Source organism: Primulina tabacum, chromosome 18, assembly GCF_025594145.1.
Source record: "Primulina tabacum isolate GXHZ01 chromosome 18, ASM2559414v2, whole genome shotgun sequence".
In the NCBI taxonomy this organism is placed as follows: domain Eukaryota; kingdom Viridiplantae; phylum Streptophyta; class Magnoliopsida; order Lamiales; family Gesneriaceae; genus Primulina; species Primulina tabacum.
The window spans coordinates 31,353,850-31,371,662 of NC_134567.1; the positions used below are offsets into that span (position 1 = coordinate 31,353,850).

General features: G+C 34.3%; 4 protein-coding genes across 4 annotated transcripts; 3 read left to right on the forward strand and 1 right to left on the reverse strand.

Annotated features, from left to right (window-relative positions):
- The first annotated feature begins 1,589 nt into the window (after nt 1–1,589).
- Nucleotides 1,590–2,945, forward strand: LOC142533653 (uncharacterized). Its single transcript, XM_075640493.1, has one exon. The coding sequence runs from the start codon at nt 1,633–1,635 to the stop codon at nt 2,491–2,493; it is 861 nt and encodes a 286-aa protein (XP_075496608.1). The 5' UTR covers nt 1,590–1,632; the 3' UTR covers nt 2,494–2,945.
- A 2,355-nt stretch (nt 2,946–5,300) lies between these two features.
- LOC142532700 (uncharacterized) lies at nt 5,301–6,663 on the forward strand. The gene has a single exon (XM_075639069.1). It carries the CDS (start codon nt 5,706–5,708, stop codon nt 6,555–6,557), a length of 852 nt encoding a protein of 283 aa, XP_075495184.1. The 5' UTR covers nt 5,301–5,705; the 3' UTR covers nt 6,558–6,663.
- A 2,227-nt stretch (nt 6,664–8,890) lies between these two features.
- On the reverse strand, nt 8,891–11,269 carry LOC142532699 (putative inactive purple acid phosphatase 29). The gene is given in 4 exon segments (XM_075639068.1): nt 8,891–9,657; nt 9,980–10,126; nt 10,128–10,375; nt 10,908–11,269. Coding segments are annotated over 4 exon segments (1,140 nt in total). The 5' UTR covers nt 11,182–11,269; the 3' UTR covers nt 8,891–9,186.
- A 1,200-nt stretch (nt 11,270–12,469) lies between these two features.
- Nucleotides 12,470–17,689, forward strand: LOC142532501 (lysine histidine transporter-like 8). Its single transcript, XM_075638784.1, has 6 exons — nt 12,470–12,505; nt 15,144–15,280; nt 15,374–15,507; nt 16,104–16,531; nt 16,891–17,022; nt 17,157–17,689. Exons 1-6 carry the CDS (start codon nt 12,470–12,472, stop codon nt 17,643–17,645), a joined length of 1,356 nt encoding a protein of 451 aa, XP_075494899.1. The 3' UTR covers nt 17,646–17,689.
- Nucleotides 17,690–17,813: the final 124 nt, after the last annotated feature.

Below are 17,813 nucleotides of genomic sequence, written 5' to 3' on the forward strand. Positions count from 1 at the left end.
ATCGTAAAGCTCAATTTGCAAATTAAAAATAACCAAATAATAGATATAAAAAAAATATAATTTACGAGTTATATATTTATCTATTTGCGATTTTTTTTGTGCGCCACAACATCAACATGACTTTAACGTAATACAGTGTCATATGAATAATTATATTGGAAAAAGATTGAAATTGGCAAAAATTGCAAAATATGTTGCTAAAATTGTAATTTATCAATATAAACTATCAAAATAACAAAATGATAAATATAATGAACCAATATTGTAAAAATATAATAAATATATTATTTTATTCAAAAAATAGAAAATAAAGATATGTAAAATAGGTACGTATCACAATTGTTTGTTTTTGTTTTTTTGAAATGGGTCCAACTACATAAATTCAAGAAAATAGGCCAAATAATCGACAAGTAAAGTATAAAAGTTTAACACATGAGTTGACACAAGATAAAATAATAAATATATTGGACAAACATTATCATTTTATGCATAAAAAATTTTTAAAAATTTAATTAATGAGCCGTGTAGCTTTATTGTTTGGGCTCTACATAATTTAATTAAATCCCCAATGAAAAGCAATATCATATTTAATCATGTTTTTAATGGATCAATGTCTAATTTTTTTTAATGATTTTTTTTTGGGCCCCTGTGAGGTCCGGGTCCTGAGGCGATGGCCTCTCTTGACTCACAGGAGGTACGGCCCTGAAAATAATATATATGCAGCTGGTTGCAACTCAATTTCTTTCAATTTTATTTAACCAAGAAACCACAATTAAAATAAAAGCACAAACCTCTTATGAAATCGTCTCAAAATCTTATCTCATCCGACATGACCCGTGAAAAATTATTTACTTTTATATCAAATTATGGTTATGCCATTATTGCGCTCTCTCTCTTGCAGTTTTGCAAATCCGAAATTATAAGAACTTCTCACTTAATGTCGTATTAAAAACTGTTCACGTTTCATTTTCCAAAGATTTTAGGATGACTCCTCTTGTCCGATCATAGTTATGTCTCAATATATATTTTGTAAGCGTGAAATGATTCATATCTTGGACAATGCCCGTGGATTAACAACCAATAATGCAAAATAATATATTAATGCAACAGTGTGCATATTAAACTAGCATTCTTAGTTCTAAACTGTGAAGATCCCATGATCTGAAACCTGAATGCGTGGCAATAATTTAACAAATTATGATTTTGTTTTTGGACATTTTCTCTGCCCAACATGTATGATAGTACTCGTGTGCGCCTTATTATATTTATCATTGTCTGAAGATCAGCAACACCCCAGCACTATGCATAATCAGTATTGTTAAACAAGCTTACTTTTCGTCAAGATTCCTCCTGCTTGGGTGTCAAACTTTTGATGTAGCAATGATATATGATTTGAGTTTTTTTCCCATTAAGGTGTACAAGATCCGGGGGACATGGAGCTTGTGGACTAATATTATCCTTACTTTAAAATTTAAGCAGGTGAGTCATTGCAGGTGTAGTTGATTCCTTTTGTTTTTTGTTTGGTTATCTTCTTATATATAGCTTATGTATGGAAGAAAGATGCATTGAAGCCCAAAATATCTTTTCTGGTAAAGAATAAAACAGTAAGATCTATTTGTTTTACAAGAAAAGATGGCTAATTTCCATTCTAGATCAAACAGTTTACCATCTGAATGCATTCCAGTAATGAATGAGATTCAAGATCAGTTATGCCAGTTAAAGGGATCAGAAGCCACATCAACAACAGGCAAATCTACGAGTTCAAACTTGGCTGGCCTCGTTAGTTTGCACAAATCCCTCAAGAATCTGATCCAGACGCCTTCATTCCAGCAAGCCCTCTGGCATGACCAATGTGGGAGTTGGATTGATGAGGTTCTTGAAGGGTCACTCGCTCTCATCGATCTTTGTGGATTTTCAAGAGATGTTGCCTCTATATCCAAGGAATCCATTCGAGATCTAAAATCCTCCATTAGGAGAAATAGAGGTCAAACAGCCACATCAGATGACATCAATTCTTATGTGGCCTCAAGAAAAAAGATTTACAAAATGGTCAACAATAAGTGTGTCATGAACTCGAAAAGGTGCAAGCAGAATTCAACAACACTTGTACAAGAAGATGTTGATCTTAAAACAATGGTTATAGTATTTAGAGAAATTGAGGCTATTTCTTCATCAGTCCTAAATTCGGTATTGTCACTCCTTTCTGGTTCAAAAGCAAGATCAAAGCATAGAAATTGGTCCTTGCTTTCAAAGTTCACTCAAACAAGCCGCATATATTCTGAAGCAGATCAAGAATGTAGTTACAATGACTTATTTAACGAGCACTTCTACGAGCCCATCAAAGGCATTGATAACGCAACGCTTCAAAACATCATGAAGAAGTTGAAAGGATCAGAAATGGCAATCCATGAACTTGAGGAGGGATTGGAAGCTTTGTTTAGGAGTTTAGTGAAAACAAGAGTTTCTCTGCTTAATGTTCTCAGTGATCATTAATCACTTGAACTTGCCCTAAATTTTGAGGTTTTGATTACACATGTAAATGAATTAAAGATTATTACAGATAAATCCACAGTATACTCATCAATTTAGTCAAAGTATCTTGTTTCTGTTTCCTGCTTCAACTTCCCTTTGGCAGTCCAACAAGGCAACTCTTTTTTTCATTTTTAATCGTATCACTGAAACCATAGAATGCGAAATTTAACCAGTTGACGTTGATTTTACCCCGAGAAAATGACCAATTAGATATTGTACGACTGAGATCTTTAATTGAATCAATTGAAAAACTTGAATAATTTCTGTGAAGAAATAATGAAATAACAAAAATTTAATCCCTTTGTATGTAAATTACATGAAAAAGGGTCTACATATTTTATCATATAACATACGTCATGGATGTTTCATCTTTCTTGTCCCGTATCAAGAATGGTAGAACTTTCAATTCTTTCAGTGACTTTTTAAGTTAATGATAAAGCATAAAACTCAACTGATACATAAAGATTTTCAAAATTATGTTACGGTGTTGATTTTTCAATCTAAGTGGTATATTTACCCTTCATGAATTATAAAGTTTACAGAAAATTGAGAAAAAGAAATAATGTACATTTTCCCTGGCATGGAACATCTAAAGTAACTTAGCAATGGGCTGTAAAGATTCCAAATCTGTTCTTTTTAACCAATGAGTGCTAAATTTATGATCGATAAACTGAAGTACACATGTGATGAGCAATACTTCAACTCAACAATTGGCATGTTTAGACCACAAACGAAACCTTTTTACTCGTCACTAACCCAACAAAAAGAGTTGATGTAAAATGTAGAAGTGCTATTGATAGGTATTCGGTTGATCAAGACAATGTAAAATTTTTAGAGATTATGAACCCAAAACTACTTACATAAGCTTATGAAGCCATGAGATCAGGAGTTTTGGCAGATTAGAAAAAAAAATATTCAGTTTAGAAAAAGTTAAGTTCATTTTTGGTTCTGAATATTTCAGATTCCAGCAATGTGTTCATATTAGTTAACTCCAAAATGCAAATTTTAATAAGCTAATAATTTTTAAATTCCAAATGTATGAAAAATCCACGTATTCCTTCACAATTTGGTTTTGTATTTGCTTTTTTTAATACGACAATTTATTAATGTAACAGCATGATCATTCAAGAACTAGGCTGTCAAGATTCCTATTGTTCTTAATCATAGATCAATCAGGAAATGCCAATGGGCCATTTTTAAGATCTGCTCCCTGAATTACTAATAATTTAATATATAATTATTATGCTACTTATGCATGTGTACAAATTTTTTAGTCCTAATTCTTGAAGGATCACTTAGGCTCGTGGATCTTTGTAAATTTTCGCGAGATGTTGTCTGCTTAACCAAGGAATATCTCAACATATCGAATCCTCCATCAGAAGAAACAAAGGTGAAACATCCACAGTAAAGGACATCAATTCTTACGTGGCCTCAAGAAAGAAGATCAACCAAATGATCTATATGAACATCAAGAACTATGAAGAGCTGCAACCAGAACTTGACACCACTCCTAGAAAAAGCCAAAGATTTTAAAGCCATCATGACAGTGTTGAAAGCAATAACTTGAAATCTATGCTGATACTTGTATCTGGGGAAAAGAGAAGATTGAAGCAAATAGGTTGGTTATCGCTTTCGAAAGCTCACCCAAACTAGCCGTGTACATGATGAGATGGGGCAAGAAATGGATGGTGGTGGGGATATGTTGTATTCATAGATATCAACATGCTGCAAAAAGGAATGGACAAAATTACAAAGCAAAATGTATCGAGGCAATTGAAATCATCAGAAATGACGATACAGGATCTTGACGTGGGATTATAATATTTCTTTAGGCGTCTGGTGAAAACCAGAGTTTCTCTTTTTAATGCTCTGAGCTATTAGCCTATTTTTGACCACTAGATAAAGATGTATACTTTTGTAAATGATAAATCTAAAACTCAATACTTAAATACAAACAAAATTCTGTTATTGAATCTTAAATCTCAGTCATGTTGTCTAAGTTACTTATATTTTGCCTGTGTTAAAAGAAATGGAGGCTATTTCTTTCTCGGTCCAAAACTCATCGTTATTATTACTGATAATTATACTCATTCCATCACATGTGTACTTCAGTTTTCCTATCTTTAGCCAAATTATAAAATTTATCTGCCTAACCTGTCCGTCTCTGTCTGTCTATTTGTATGTAAAATAACTCTTATATATAGCCACCAGTTTCGATTTCGCAGAGAAAATAAATAAATAGTAACAAATTTTTTTTATGAAGAATAAAAATGATAGGATTTGATACAATCACTTTTACGTTACTTAACCGTCCATGTGTCTTTTGATTTAATTATAACAACAGCTTTTATTCTGCACACAGACCCTACAAAGGGCAGTTTTTGTGATAAAATGTAGAAGTATTTATCCTCAGTTGATCAAGACAGAGTAAAAAATTCTTATAGAATCATTATGCATTATTTCCTCATACAAGCTTATGGTGGCATGAGGTTTAAGACTTAAGAGAATTAGCAAATCTCCATATTTGCAAGATTCACTACTTGGTTCCGTGTGCTACAGTTTCCTGCATTTTGTTCAAATCATGGAACTCTTAAAACGCAAAATCTAATATCAGCTGACCATAATTACTCTCAAAAGAGTATGAATTCTCTTATAAAGGACAATTTAAATTCATCATTTCAAGAACTAGGCTGTCAAGATTCCTATTGTTCTTGATCATAGATCAATCAACAAAATGGACAAAAGGGACAATTTTAAGACCTGATCTTTGAATTATTGTTTGTTTAATATGCTCTATACTTGTTGTGCAAGTGTACAAATTTTTTATTGCATACCTGATGATTCTGCTCCCCGATGATGACTAAAATAACATTTTTAACCCAATATCAATGTATATAATATACACAAGATATGTACAGTTGATTTTCTGCATCTTCGAGTGTTTAATACACGGGAACACGGAACTCGTGCAACATAAAGTTTAATTCAAATTCTAGAAGTTTTGAGACATTGTTGGTGGAACAGATTCCTTTTGTTTTCTTTCCTTTAGTCCTTATATATAGCTGGTGCCTAAGAGAGAGATTCAACCATTCCATATCTATTCTGAATTTCTAGCAAAGAGCCAAAAAGAAAAATACATCCTCACAGATCAGTTTTCAGTTTGCAGCAAAAAGATGTCTAATTTCCATTCTAGATCAAACAGTTTACCATGTAAATCTCATCCAGTAATGGATGAGATTCAAGATCATTTATACTGGCTAAGGGGCTCAGAAATCACCTCAGCAAAATCCATTTGTTCGAACTTAGCTTGCCTCATTAATTTGCATGAAGGAATCAAGAATCTGATTCAGGTTCCTTCAATACAACAAGCCATCTCCCATTACCAATGTGGGACTTGGATTGAAGAGATTCTTGAAGGATCACTTGGGCTCGTGGATCTTTGTGGATTTTCGAGAGATGTTGTTTCCTTAACCAAGGAGTCCGTTCAAGATCTCGAATCCTCCATCAGAAGAAACAGAGGTGAAACAGCCATAGCAAAGGACGTCGATTCTTACGTGGCCTCAAGAAAGAAGATTAACCAAATGATCAGTAACAACATCAAGAATATGAAGTGCTTCAACAAGAACTTAACACCACTCCTAGAAAATGCAGAAGATCTTAAAGCCATCGTGACAGTGTTAAAAGAAACGGAGGCTATTTCTTCCTCTGTTTTGAAATCTGTACTGATACTCGTGTCCGGGGCAAAGAGAAGATCGAAGCAAAGAAGTTGGTTATTGCTTTCGAAGCTCGCCCAAACTAACCGTGTACGTGATGAGATGGAGCAAGAAATGGATGGTGGAGATATGTTGTATGCATTGAATGTCAGCATGCTGCAAAAAGGGATGAACAAATTTACAAATCAAAATCTGTTGACGAAACTGAAATCATCAGAAGTGACAATACAGGATCTTGAAGAGGGATTAGAATCTTTCTTTAGGAGTTCAGTGAAAACCAGAGTTTCTCTTCTTAATGCTCTGAACCATTAGCCTGTTTTTGACCGCAAGATAAAGCTGTATACTTTTGTAAATAATAAATCTGAAAACTCAATGCTCTCTCACCAATAGAATTCAGTTGATGAAATTTTAAACCTCAGCTCTGTTGTCTAAGTTACTTATCCTTTCCCTGCAAGGAGTTTGTGCCACAAAAGTCAAAAAGATTACAAACGTACATTAAACATACTGGAATAAATTTTGAGGGGAAAAAAATTGAATTACATATAATTTTACTTTTACTTGAAAATACAGGCTTAAATATTGATGCTGTAGAAATTTTCTAAATTATATTTCTTCTCCTCTCGTATTTTTCCCTTAATAATGTGCACAAGAATCGCATGTGTCGAAAATTTACTGACAATTTAAAAATAAACGAAATGCGTTAAAAGTATTTATAAAATTCATCATCAAAATATATAATAGTAGCATCTCATCAAATTTATCCTGTTGATAGGTCTACAAAGTCCATTGAAACGTGCAACAACATGCCGATTAAGAGTGATAATTTCCGTGCTGGGTGAGGTTGTCAAGATTCCCCTTGTTCTTAACAAGTGTTTAATATATCATAAATGGCAAATTACCAGTTTTATATTGATCAAAATTGAGAATTGTAATTTATTTTTCCTTATAATACTTCTATGATTAAAGGAAGCAACGCATGTTCTTTTTTAAATAAGCCACCGTGCATCTTGATTTAATACAGAACCTAAAATGCTTGTTTTTTCCTCGTGTACACTCCATGCAATATTCCCTCTGTTTCCTGGAGATCATTACCAATACTAACATCAAGATTATATCAACCTATTAGCTGTCAAGATTCCTTGTGCTTCAATAACAGCACATGTTAATGTAGCAGAGTTCCCTATTATCGAGATTCATCTTTGAATATATACCTTTTTTGTTTCGATTCCCAGAGGTATGTCTTCCTATATATCTGAGGTGCCAAATAGATCGCTTCGATCTTCGGCATGTTGTTCAGAGACTTAAATTTTTAGGCTCAACCAAAAAGCTTCACATAGAGATGGTGAATACGCGCGTTAGATCCAACAGTTTTCCATCTAAATTCCATCCCACTATAGTCGATGTCGAAGATCGTTTTCACAGGTTAAAGGGTTAGGAAGCTACATCAGTATTATCCCCTTCCGTTCGTGCAACTTGGCAAGCCTCAGAGATTTGAATGAAGCCATCAATAATATGATGAAGCTTCCTTCAATCCAGCAAGCTCTTTCCTATGAAAAATGTGGAAAGTGGGCCATTGAATTGTTTGATGAGTATCTTGCACTCGTCGATCTTTGTGGATTTGCGAGAGAAGAAGTGTGTTTAGTGATAGAATCTGTTCAAGAATTTGAATCGTCGATCAGGAGAAATAGAAGAGAAACTGCAACAACAGAGGGAATCAATCCTTACATGGTTTCAAGAAAGAAGATTAACAAAATGGTCTATAACTACATCAAGAATTTGAAGAGCTTCAAGCAGAATTCGGCAGCACTTCTAGATAAAGGCGATGATTTTAAAGCTATCGCCACAAACCTTAAAGTAACGGAAGCATTCGGTTTCTTGGTCCTAAGATCCGTACTGATACTTGTGTCAGGGGAAAAGGGAAGCTACAAGAAGAGAAACTGGTCGTTTCTTCCAAAGTTCAATCAGACAAACCGCTTACATTCTCAAACTAAGCAACAAAAAGAGGATGAGGGCTTTTGTCATGTTGACATCAACAAATCAGGGAAAAGTATGGGCATTACTGCTGGGCAGAATTTCCTGAATCAGTTGAAGTCATCGGAACTGATAATACAGGAAATCGAAGTGGGATTACAAGATTTATTTAGAAGTTTGGTCGGAACTAGAGTTTCACTTCTTAACATCCTCAACAACTAGTAGTCCCATTTTGCCTCAAATTTCAGTCAGTTATACATACTCTACAATCTATATGGTTGTGTGTATATTGATACAGATTATACTGTAATCATTCACAATATAAAAGATTCAAAACTTAGTGCATTTTTGTTAGCCAAAATTATAATCAGGCATTGTTGAAAGTGCATACTTAAAGAAGATATGGAATATCTAATCAATTAAAAATGTCCATCTTAACATTTTCACTCGAATCTTTTAACAACACGAACTTGAATCACTATGTTGCAGAAGGAATACGGGGAATCTGGATTGGATAATAAAAAACTGACTCTTACTTTTTGTAGCTACAAAGATGCCAGGTAAAATCAATTAAAAAAAGACGCAATTTTACAATTTAAATCCAAGATTCTGGACTTGTTTATCAGTCATTTACTAGGAAAAGCGCAAAAAAGAAGTAAAATGAGTCATGAAACTTACTCTTCAATCTCTCATTCTAAGGGATCAAACCAAATTCTTGGTCTCCAGTAAAAATATATTCGATACAACATCCTACATAATAGGATTCCACGTTAATGATACAATCACGAGTGTCTGCCTCTTCATATTCGATATGATCAAACAGCAACAATTCTTGTTCTTAAAACATACACGACTCTTTGAATCGTTTTAACATCTTCATCTAGCTTTTCCGAGTAATATAAACGGGCTGATCTATAACATTCTCCCCGCGCATTGATCATTGTATGATCATTCTTTGAAGAAATAACAGTCAATGCATCATAGGCTTACCATTGGAGCTCTTGCTCCATATCACCTGACCATCGATAGCAGTAAGATTCTCATCGTCTAAAAGCTTCCATGTTTTAATAGACTTGACTCCTCCCCATGATCCATTCTCTGTTTTCAGTAAAGAAGAAACCACAATTCTTGCTCTCCTAGACCATCCAGCCTTCCCGTAAGCATGATAGCCGAATCCTCCAGCATAGCATAAATGTATGCCAGCCAACTCACCACAAAAATCATTAAGATGATCGTGACCTGTGAAAACGGCCTTCACATCCCCTGCTGATGCCATGGTTGTGAAAAAACCAGAGTTCATAGAAGCAGAACTAATTCCTTCTTGTTTCACCCCAGTATAGTTAGATGAATCAAAGCTTGCATATTCGGGCAGCGGGATGTGAAAGTACACGAGCCCTGGAGCAGGACCCTTTTGAGGCTCTGGCTTTTTCATGTAACTCTTCTGCAGTAACAAAGCCGGTTGTTTGATGTCAGATAAAAGAATAGCAGCAAAATCGTGAAAGTTTCAAGCAAGGAATTGAGATTATATTATGAAGACTAACAAAGACCCGATAGGACTCTACACATTGCCCACGTCATGCCCTGAATGGCTTTCACACACTCATTAAACATGAAGATTAACAAAGACCCAATAGGACTCTACACATTGCCCACTCCGTACTCGGAATGGTTTTCATATACTTGTTGAATATTCAGAGTGCATTACAAACATTGACAACAATTGTAGCAGAGTACCTATAGCTGAATCAGCTCTTCTCCAGTACCTGAAGTTTAAGTGAAGTACGCTCAAACCAAAGCTGCTGAGAAGGCTTGATCCAATCGTAGCCAGGAATGGACGGAACATTCGAGTAATCTCCACTGTCCAAGAAGTATAGATTAAGAACTGATTTATTCGCTAAACTAGAACCTTCAACTTCCATGAACCTCCAAATTATAATTCCCATATCCATCAATTACATCAACCTCGGAAGGATTAAACTGAGACAAAGTGTTTTTCAAGCCTGTGATATATTTCATCACACCCTCCCTTGATAATGTAGATTCTTGGTCATGATTTCCAAGAACAGCGGCCCATGGTATGTTGGATGATATGGCTGGAGCAAAGGCTGCATCCATGGACGATGCTGCATCCGTAGCATCGAACCCAAAAATATTATCTCCTGTATCATCATCCCATAAGTTGTCACAAAAGATGCGATTGACAAGGAAATAATAATGCATGGACGAGAATTTCGCCATCAGGAGTGACTTCACAGCGGCGATTCTTAACCCTTGCGGACGTAAAAAAGTTATATGAATAAATACACATGCATGTACAGTTTATATTTAGGCAGGTGAAACAAGTAAATAAACAAGACTTGTGAGACTTCATCCCTAACCCCTGAAAGTCTATGAAGATAGTTATCCAATTTTCTCACCACAACTATTTGCTCGTATTATTGATCGTACCGCAAGTTTTCTGATTTAACCATACGGAATTTTGACGACAGTACTCCAACACAAGTATTTACAACATAGAAATCAAATAATCAGTCATGGTCCATAATTTCAGTGAAGAGATCGACTAGTTATTAGGTTCTCAAATTTGTTCTAACCCCCTGAAATTTTTAATATATTTTTCTCGTCCCCGATTTTGTTTTTATGGCTCCGTCCCGTTCCTGAATGAGAAGGAATGATAAGAGTCATTCGAACCTGTGAAAACAATGAGGTGAGGCTTCTCTGCTAAAATCAAACGGCGGATGAAATAAGTAGTGTTGAGATCCGAGCAGGAAGGCATCTGCGATGGAAACACATCCTCGCAGGGAGTGGTCTTCCCGTCGGCGTAGTGCATGTCCGCCACTTGCAGAATCCTGAACTCTCCCCTTTCACCGTCAAATCTGAGCTCTCGCTGCCCGGCATGGACGCACAGGAGAGTTATGCACATGGCCAAAGCTAGCAGTTGAGACACCTTCCCCTTAGTCGCCATTCGAGAGGGAGCTCGAACTGTGAAGTAGTAACAGTGTTGGAGTAGAAATTATTATTGGCCGGCCAACCGTCCCTGTTGGACCCCCTCATTATTATTAACGTGTGAAGTGGGTTGGCATCTTGTATCGTATGCCATACGTAAAAATCCAAAGAAAAAACCCGTTTCGAAATATATCTAACATTATATAATAAATTAATTTTACAACACATATATTATTATTTATTTATTCAAATTTTTTAACTGATAAAAAAATGATGTCTTGGTTTCTGATAATTTACATATAATTTACATCGCGTATCACAAAAATAAATTGTTTTTTCACTTAATATAATACTTAAAATAATTTTCGATTGACGTGGAATTGATAGCTTAACAATTTTAAAATAAAAATAAAAAAAAAATTATTTAAAAATAAATAAATAAGTATCCTGGCAGCCTCCATACAGTGATAATTCTCAAAGAACTAGTTCGGTATTTGCAAAGCACGTAGGCTAGGTCGAGGAGTCGAAGGTTCTTTTTGTTTTCTTTCTGGCACGTCTTATTTTGGATAATGAATTTATGGATGAAAACTAACTGATATTTATAATAAAGTTTAATTATCCCATATCCGCGTGTATTATAAGATTGATTGATATTATACAAACAAAAGTCTGCATTTTTTCCAATAATTGTTTGGGTTTAGGGCAGAGTTGGATATATCCTATGAACTTCAATGGTAGAAGAGAATATGATAACTCCGTGTTTACGTATATTCTCTTGAGAGAAGGATGGGAATGGTCCCACTCACCAATATTTATATGTTATTTTGTTTTCGACAAAAATTTGTGTGAGACGATTTCACGGGTTGTATTTTATGAGACATATATCTTATTTGAGTCATCAATGAAAAATTTTTACTTTTTATGTTAAGAATATTGCTTTTTATTGTGAATATCGGTAGATTGACCCGTCTTACAGATAAAGATTCGTGAGAGTGTTTCACAAGAGATCTACTCTTCGTTTTTTCCCATTGTTTTGTAATTAAATTTATATCACTATGATGATGGTGATTTTGTTTATTTTGCGATTAAACTTTCGTGGATTTACTTTGAATTTTACTCAAAAAGCCTCGTATCAATAGAAATATTTTTATCTTATTAGGATTGTTAGCATTAATCAATTCAATTATATGCACTATGAAAGACATCGGTTGTATAATATATACTAAAAATTAAATTAATACTTGATTATTAATTTACCTTCAATTTTTAAGTAGTGATAATAAAGATTCAAATGTGTGGGTAGTGACATGGATTCCAAAATGGCCGAGCTGCCTATGGCTATGGCAATTTCAGAGTTATTTTTAGCATATATATTTTAGATTTATATATAAAAAAAATTATATGAATATAATGATATTAGTGTCTTATTTCATTTAATATTTGAAGTCTAATTTATTATACTTTGTTTTATTTCACGAGTAATGGCTTTATTGGGAAGGGATATTTTGGAGGAAAAAAATGATATGAACAAGATGGCTACAAAACAATCTAGGTTCTATTTGGACAAGTATTTGTAAAATGTTTTTATAAAAATGTTTTTTACAAAAAAAAAAATTTATAAAAGGTTTTAAAAGTTTTTTAAAGAATAAAGACGTGTTTGGTCAATTATTTAAAAAGTTTCTATAGTTGAAAATAATTAACAAAGTTGTAGGACAGAGAGCATGTCATTTTACCAAAAATTATAATTGGTGGTAATTGTGCAATTCAAATCTTTTAAACAGCACAACAACACAAGTGTCATGGTTCGATTGCTCTACCCAGTAAGAACAATTATTGCACCTCAACAAAAGTGCTTAGACAATTATTATATAAAAACTTTTATTTGTAATTTTTGTTTTTCTCAATTTTTATTTTTTGTGATTTATTATATTTTAAAAACATAAAAAAATATCTCTCGGTTATATATTCTAAAAAAAAATATGCTTAGAGCACAATTTTTTTAAAAATATTTTCATAAAAATTTTACAAAAATCTTATTCAAACATATATTTTAAATTTTTTATTTACAAAACATTAAAAATATTTTTATAATACTTGCACGAAGATAGTCTAATTTTCTTTCTTATTAAGCCATCTTACATGTTTTCAACTACCATTCAAATGATTCACTAAAGCACAGAAAAAGCTACGCCACCAAAGATTGCTTTATACAAACAAACTAATTTTACCAACATGATAATATAATAGTCTTTATTTTTGAAACATAATACATCTCACATTCTAAAGTTCATTTTGAAATAAATGTATTAATCAAAACCGCTCTAATTCTACATTTGGTTTAAATTATTTGAAATCATAATTTTATATCTATTTGAAATGTTTGAATGAACTTATTTAGGGCGAGTTTCATATTCAAATTTATGGATTTAGAGAAACTCAATAGTTACGAACAATTTGAAATATTACATTTAAAAAAAGAGTAGGTCTTTTGTGAGACGGTCTCACGAATCTTTATCTGTGAGACGGGTCAACCCTACCGATATTCACAATAAAAAGTAATACTCTTAGCATAAAAAAGTAATATTTTTCATAGATGGTCCAAATAAAAGATCTGTCTCACAAAATACGACTCGTGAGACCGTCTAACAAAAATTTTTGTAAAATCAGACAATTCATTTAAATCAAATTCATCCTTTCAAACACAAGAGAAAGAAAATAGATACCTTTGTTTACTCTGTCGTGGTCTGTCTCATGCCTTTTTCAAAAGTATTGGAGTCTTTCCACTTTACCTTTAATAAATGTGTATCATAAAAAGTTGAGACGAGAAATTTCATGGTAGTTCTTGCTTCAACCTTGTAAATTTGAAAACACGTGACATGGTCTCAGGATTGCAAACCCAAATGTTGAACGTATATATAGTGCCAAAAGAAATTAATATATGGATAATTTAATATACTTTAAAATGTTGAGATTTGTAGTTTCGAATAAATTAAAAATTACGGCCGTTTCTTGTTTTAACGACCCTCCAATAATATATAATAATATGATTCTGTTTCACCTGATGGCCTCAATGCCCTTGAATAGTATATATAGTTATTTCAGATTTTATTACACAAAAATTCATATGAGATTATCACACGAGTTGTTTATGTGAGACGAATCTCTAACTTGACCTGATCCATGAAAAAAATATTAATTTCTGTGTAAAATTGAAATTTTCCCTAGACTTCACGTTTCTTCTAAAGTCGTGGTGGAAAAAATCCTAGAAATTTCCTTGCACTTTAATTTCGAAGTAAAGCAAACATAAGTCGACATCTCCTCGTTTTTATTTTCATCGTGAAAATAGATTTGTACAAATTAGTTAATTGTACGTATTTAATTTACTGTGTATTATAAGTATTAGTCATGACCCGTATGTGGCACATGAACTACTCGACTGCTCCTTTTATTTGAGAACATTAATAAAAGGTCGAGTAAAGTTATCTTTAAATACAAGTCGCACATCTTACAAAAATCTCACCTACTTTATCAGAAAAGTTAGTAGAATGATCATGCAAAACAAAACAGAATATCAGTATATCGGACTGTTTTGTATAAAAGCCTACACGCAGAGCTAGTTACTTTTTGATGTCAGTACTATTTATTAATTAAAGTGTACAATAAATCATAAAAAAAAGATGACGATAGCACTATTGCATTAATGCTAATTTATTGAGCTATAATCCAATGTTGAATGAAAAGATGCAAGAAGTACAATATACAGAGAATGTCAAGATGGGAGAAAGAGAACAACTATAAAATTTTACACGCTTGAAGCATTCTCTCAAAATCTTTCTAAGCACTTTTGATCTTCACCAAATATATATCACTCAATGGTCTACTCATCAAATAACATTAATCGTATCTTCAAAGATCATTAAGGGATTCTGTCAAATCACTCGATCGTTTCTTGTCAATATCGTTTGAGAAATTTTTCGACAGCTTGATCCCCAGGATTCATGGCTTCCAATCACTGAATCCCGAAATGGGAACGCCTGTTACGCGGCATTTCATACGCTTAGCTCCGGAATCGGATTCCAGTCCCTTGTATTGCCTCTTGCCTTTACTGCTCTTGGTTGGTATGTAAGTCCTTCGTTTAGTTTTGTAGGAACCATGTAATGTATTTGGGATGGTTTCATCTGATTAGGAGTTTGGTTTTTAATTGTTTTCAGGGTGTGGGGAATTGTGAGCCTGTGTTTGGGTTTTATCTGGCAATTGTACACGTTATGGTTGCTGAATCAACTACATGAATCAGTTCCTGGGACGCGCTACAGCCGATACCTCGGGTTATCAATGGCGGCTTTTGGTAAGTGTATATGTATGTATACATTTATATGTACTGCATTTAACTTTAATATGTTTCATCCAGGTGAAGCTTCACTTCGAATCCCATCGTCAGAGTTTTTTGAATGTATTTGTCGTAAAAAAAAATTGGATAGATTCATCTTAACTATGTTCCTTGTATATAAAACAGCTCGATAAATCCTCTTAGTTTATTAAAAAAATCAAAGCTTATATTTATTAGAAATTTCGAAACTTAAATAGTCCTCGTTGTGGAATCAAAATCTTACCCTTCCATATCGAGTGGAAATGTTGAAAAGCTTGAATTCTAGTAATTTTAGAGTGGGAGTCTTTGATTTTATAAATTAATTTTTAAAATTTATATATACAGACGCTGAGACAGTAACTCGTGAATTCGACCAAGAAGGTACTCAAACTAGATATGTCCTTGATCAAAACCAAGTTCATATCGAACTGTGACCATGTTACAAACAGCTCTTCTCGTTTGCACCCCTCCCCCCACGCATCATGTCTTCCCTATGTCTTTGTTTTACTTTTGATCGTGTGCAGTCCAAAATTTTTTAGCAGTATGAAGTAACAGATTCCTCTTGAAATTTCCAGGGGAAAAGCTGGGAAAATTTCTAGCCCTATTCCCAACTCTGTACCTAGCTGGTGGCACCTGTGTTAGCCTAATAATGATCGGAGGTGACACACTGAAAATCTTTTTCCACACTGTATGTGGTACAACTTGCAACGCCAATTCACTCTCAACGTTCGAGTGGTACCTTATTTTTGTGTGCATAGCCGTGATTTTAGCGCAGCTTCCAAATCTGAACTCCATCGCTGGGGTTTCTCTGATTGGTGCGATCACTGCCGTAACGTATTGCACTTTGACATGGGCTATGTCTATCTCGAAAACAATGCCCTTGGGAGTATCGTATGAACCCATGGAGATGCAATCGGAAATGTCGAAAATTTGCAGCGTTTTGAATGCACTTGGGATCATCGCCTTTGCTTTCAGGGGACATAATCTTGTCTTAGAAATTCAGGTACCGATTATAATTCCGTCACTGATCACACTGGCTATTTTGTTTTGTGGTCAGCCAGAAACAAGTTCATCATTTAAGAAATTAGAAGTTTGGCATATTTCTGGTGGTGATATTTTATACTTAATTATTTCACTTTTATGTTGGCTTCGAACTACTTAATTTTACCGTTTTCAAAATCATGCACTCGGTGTAGCTACCATGGGATTATTTGGTTGGTTGCACCGTTGAGTTAGTAGCGAATATCATACACTATATGACCCAAGACGATCCGATGGGGACGTCCATGAAGGAACTGCTCTAAAACCTGAAAATCAGTGTCATTTTGAAATGTAATTCATTCAGTCGTGTCATGTATTCAGGGTACAATGCCTTCGAATCTAAAGAGCCCGTCGCAAGTGCCAATGTGGAAAGGGGTGAAGTTTTCATACTTGATCATTGCATGCTGCTTGTTTCCAATGGCAATAGGGGGTTATTGGGCGTATGGAAATTTGGTAAGCCAAAAAAAAGGGAAAAAAAAGGAAAACCAAGCGAATAAAAAATATCTATAAAAATTGGGGCTAATTCTTACTTTCTCAGTAATCCGTCTTTTACCCTTTGTCGTTTTGACTGTATTGTCTTTTCCCAGATACCGGCAAATGGAGGCATGTTGAGTGCATTAGACAAATACCATAGAAATGACATATCCAGGGCAATACTGGGATTAACAAGTCTGTTCGTGGTAATCAACAGCCTGACTTCATTTCAGATATACGCAATGCCAGTTTTTGACAATCTTGAGTTCAGATACACCAGCAACAAGAATGGACCATGCCCGTGGTGGCTTAGAACTGGGCTGCGTATTTTCTTTGGCTGCCTTGCTTTTTTAATCTCAGTCGCGCTACCGTTCCTGAAAGATCTGGCTGGTTTACTGGGAGGCATCGCGCTACCACTCACTCTAGCATACCCCTGCTTGATGTGGATCAGGATAAAGAAACCTCAAAAGTATACTGGAATGTGGTGCCTAAACTGGTTGCTTGGATCTCTTGGAATGTTGTTGAGTGTTTCGCTAGTCTTTGGAGCGATATGGACTATAGCAACACAAGGAATTGAAGTCCATTTCTTTAAACCACAGTAAAAAAATCTGCAATAATATTGGAGTTGGTCATTTAAGTGATAGAACTTCTTGAGTGATAAGATTCTTGCCTGAAGCCTGAAGGATGCATATTCGGCTAGAAAATGGATCTTGAGAAATGGGGACGAATGTGATGAAAATCCAAGATCTCCAACGTTTTTCGAATAGGGG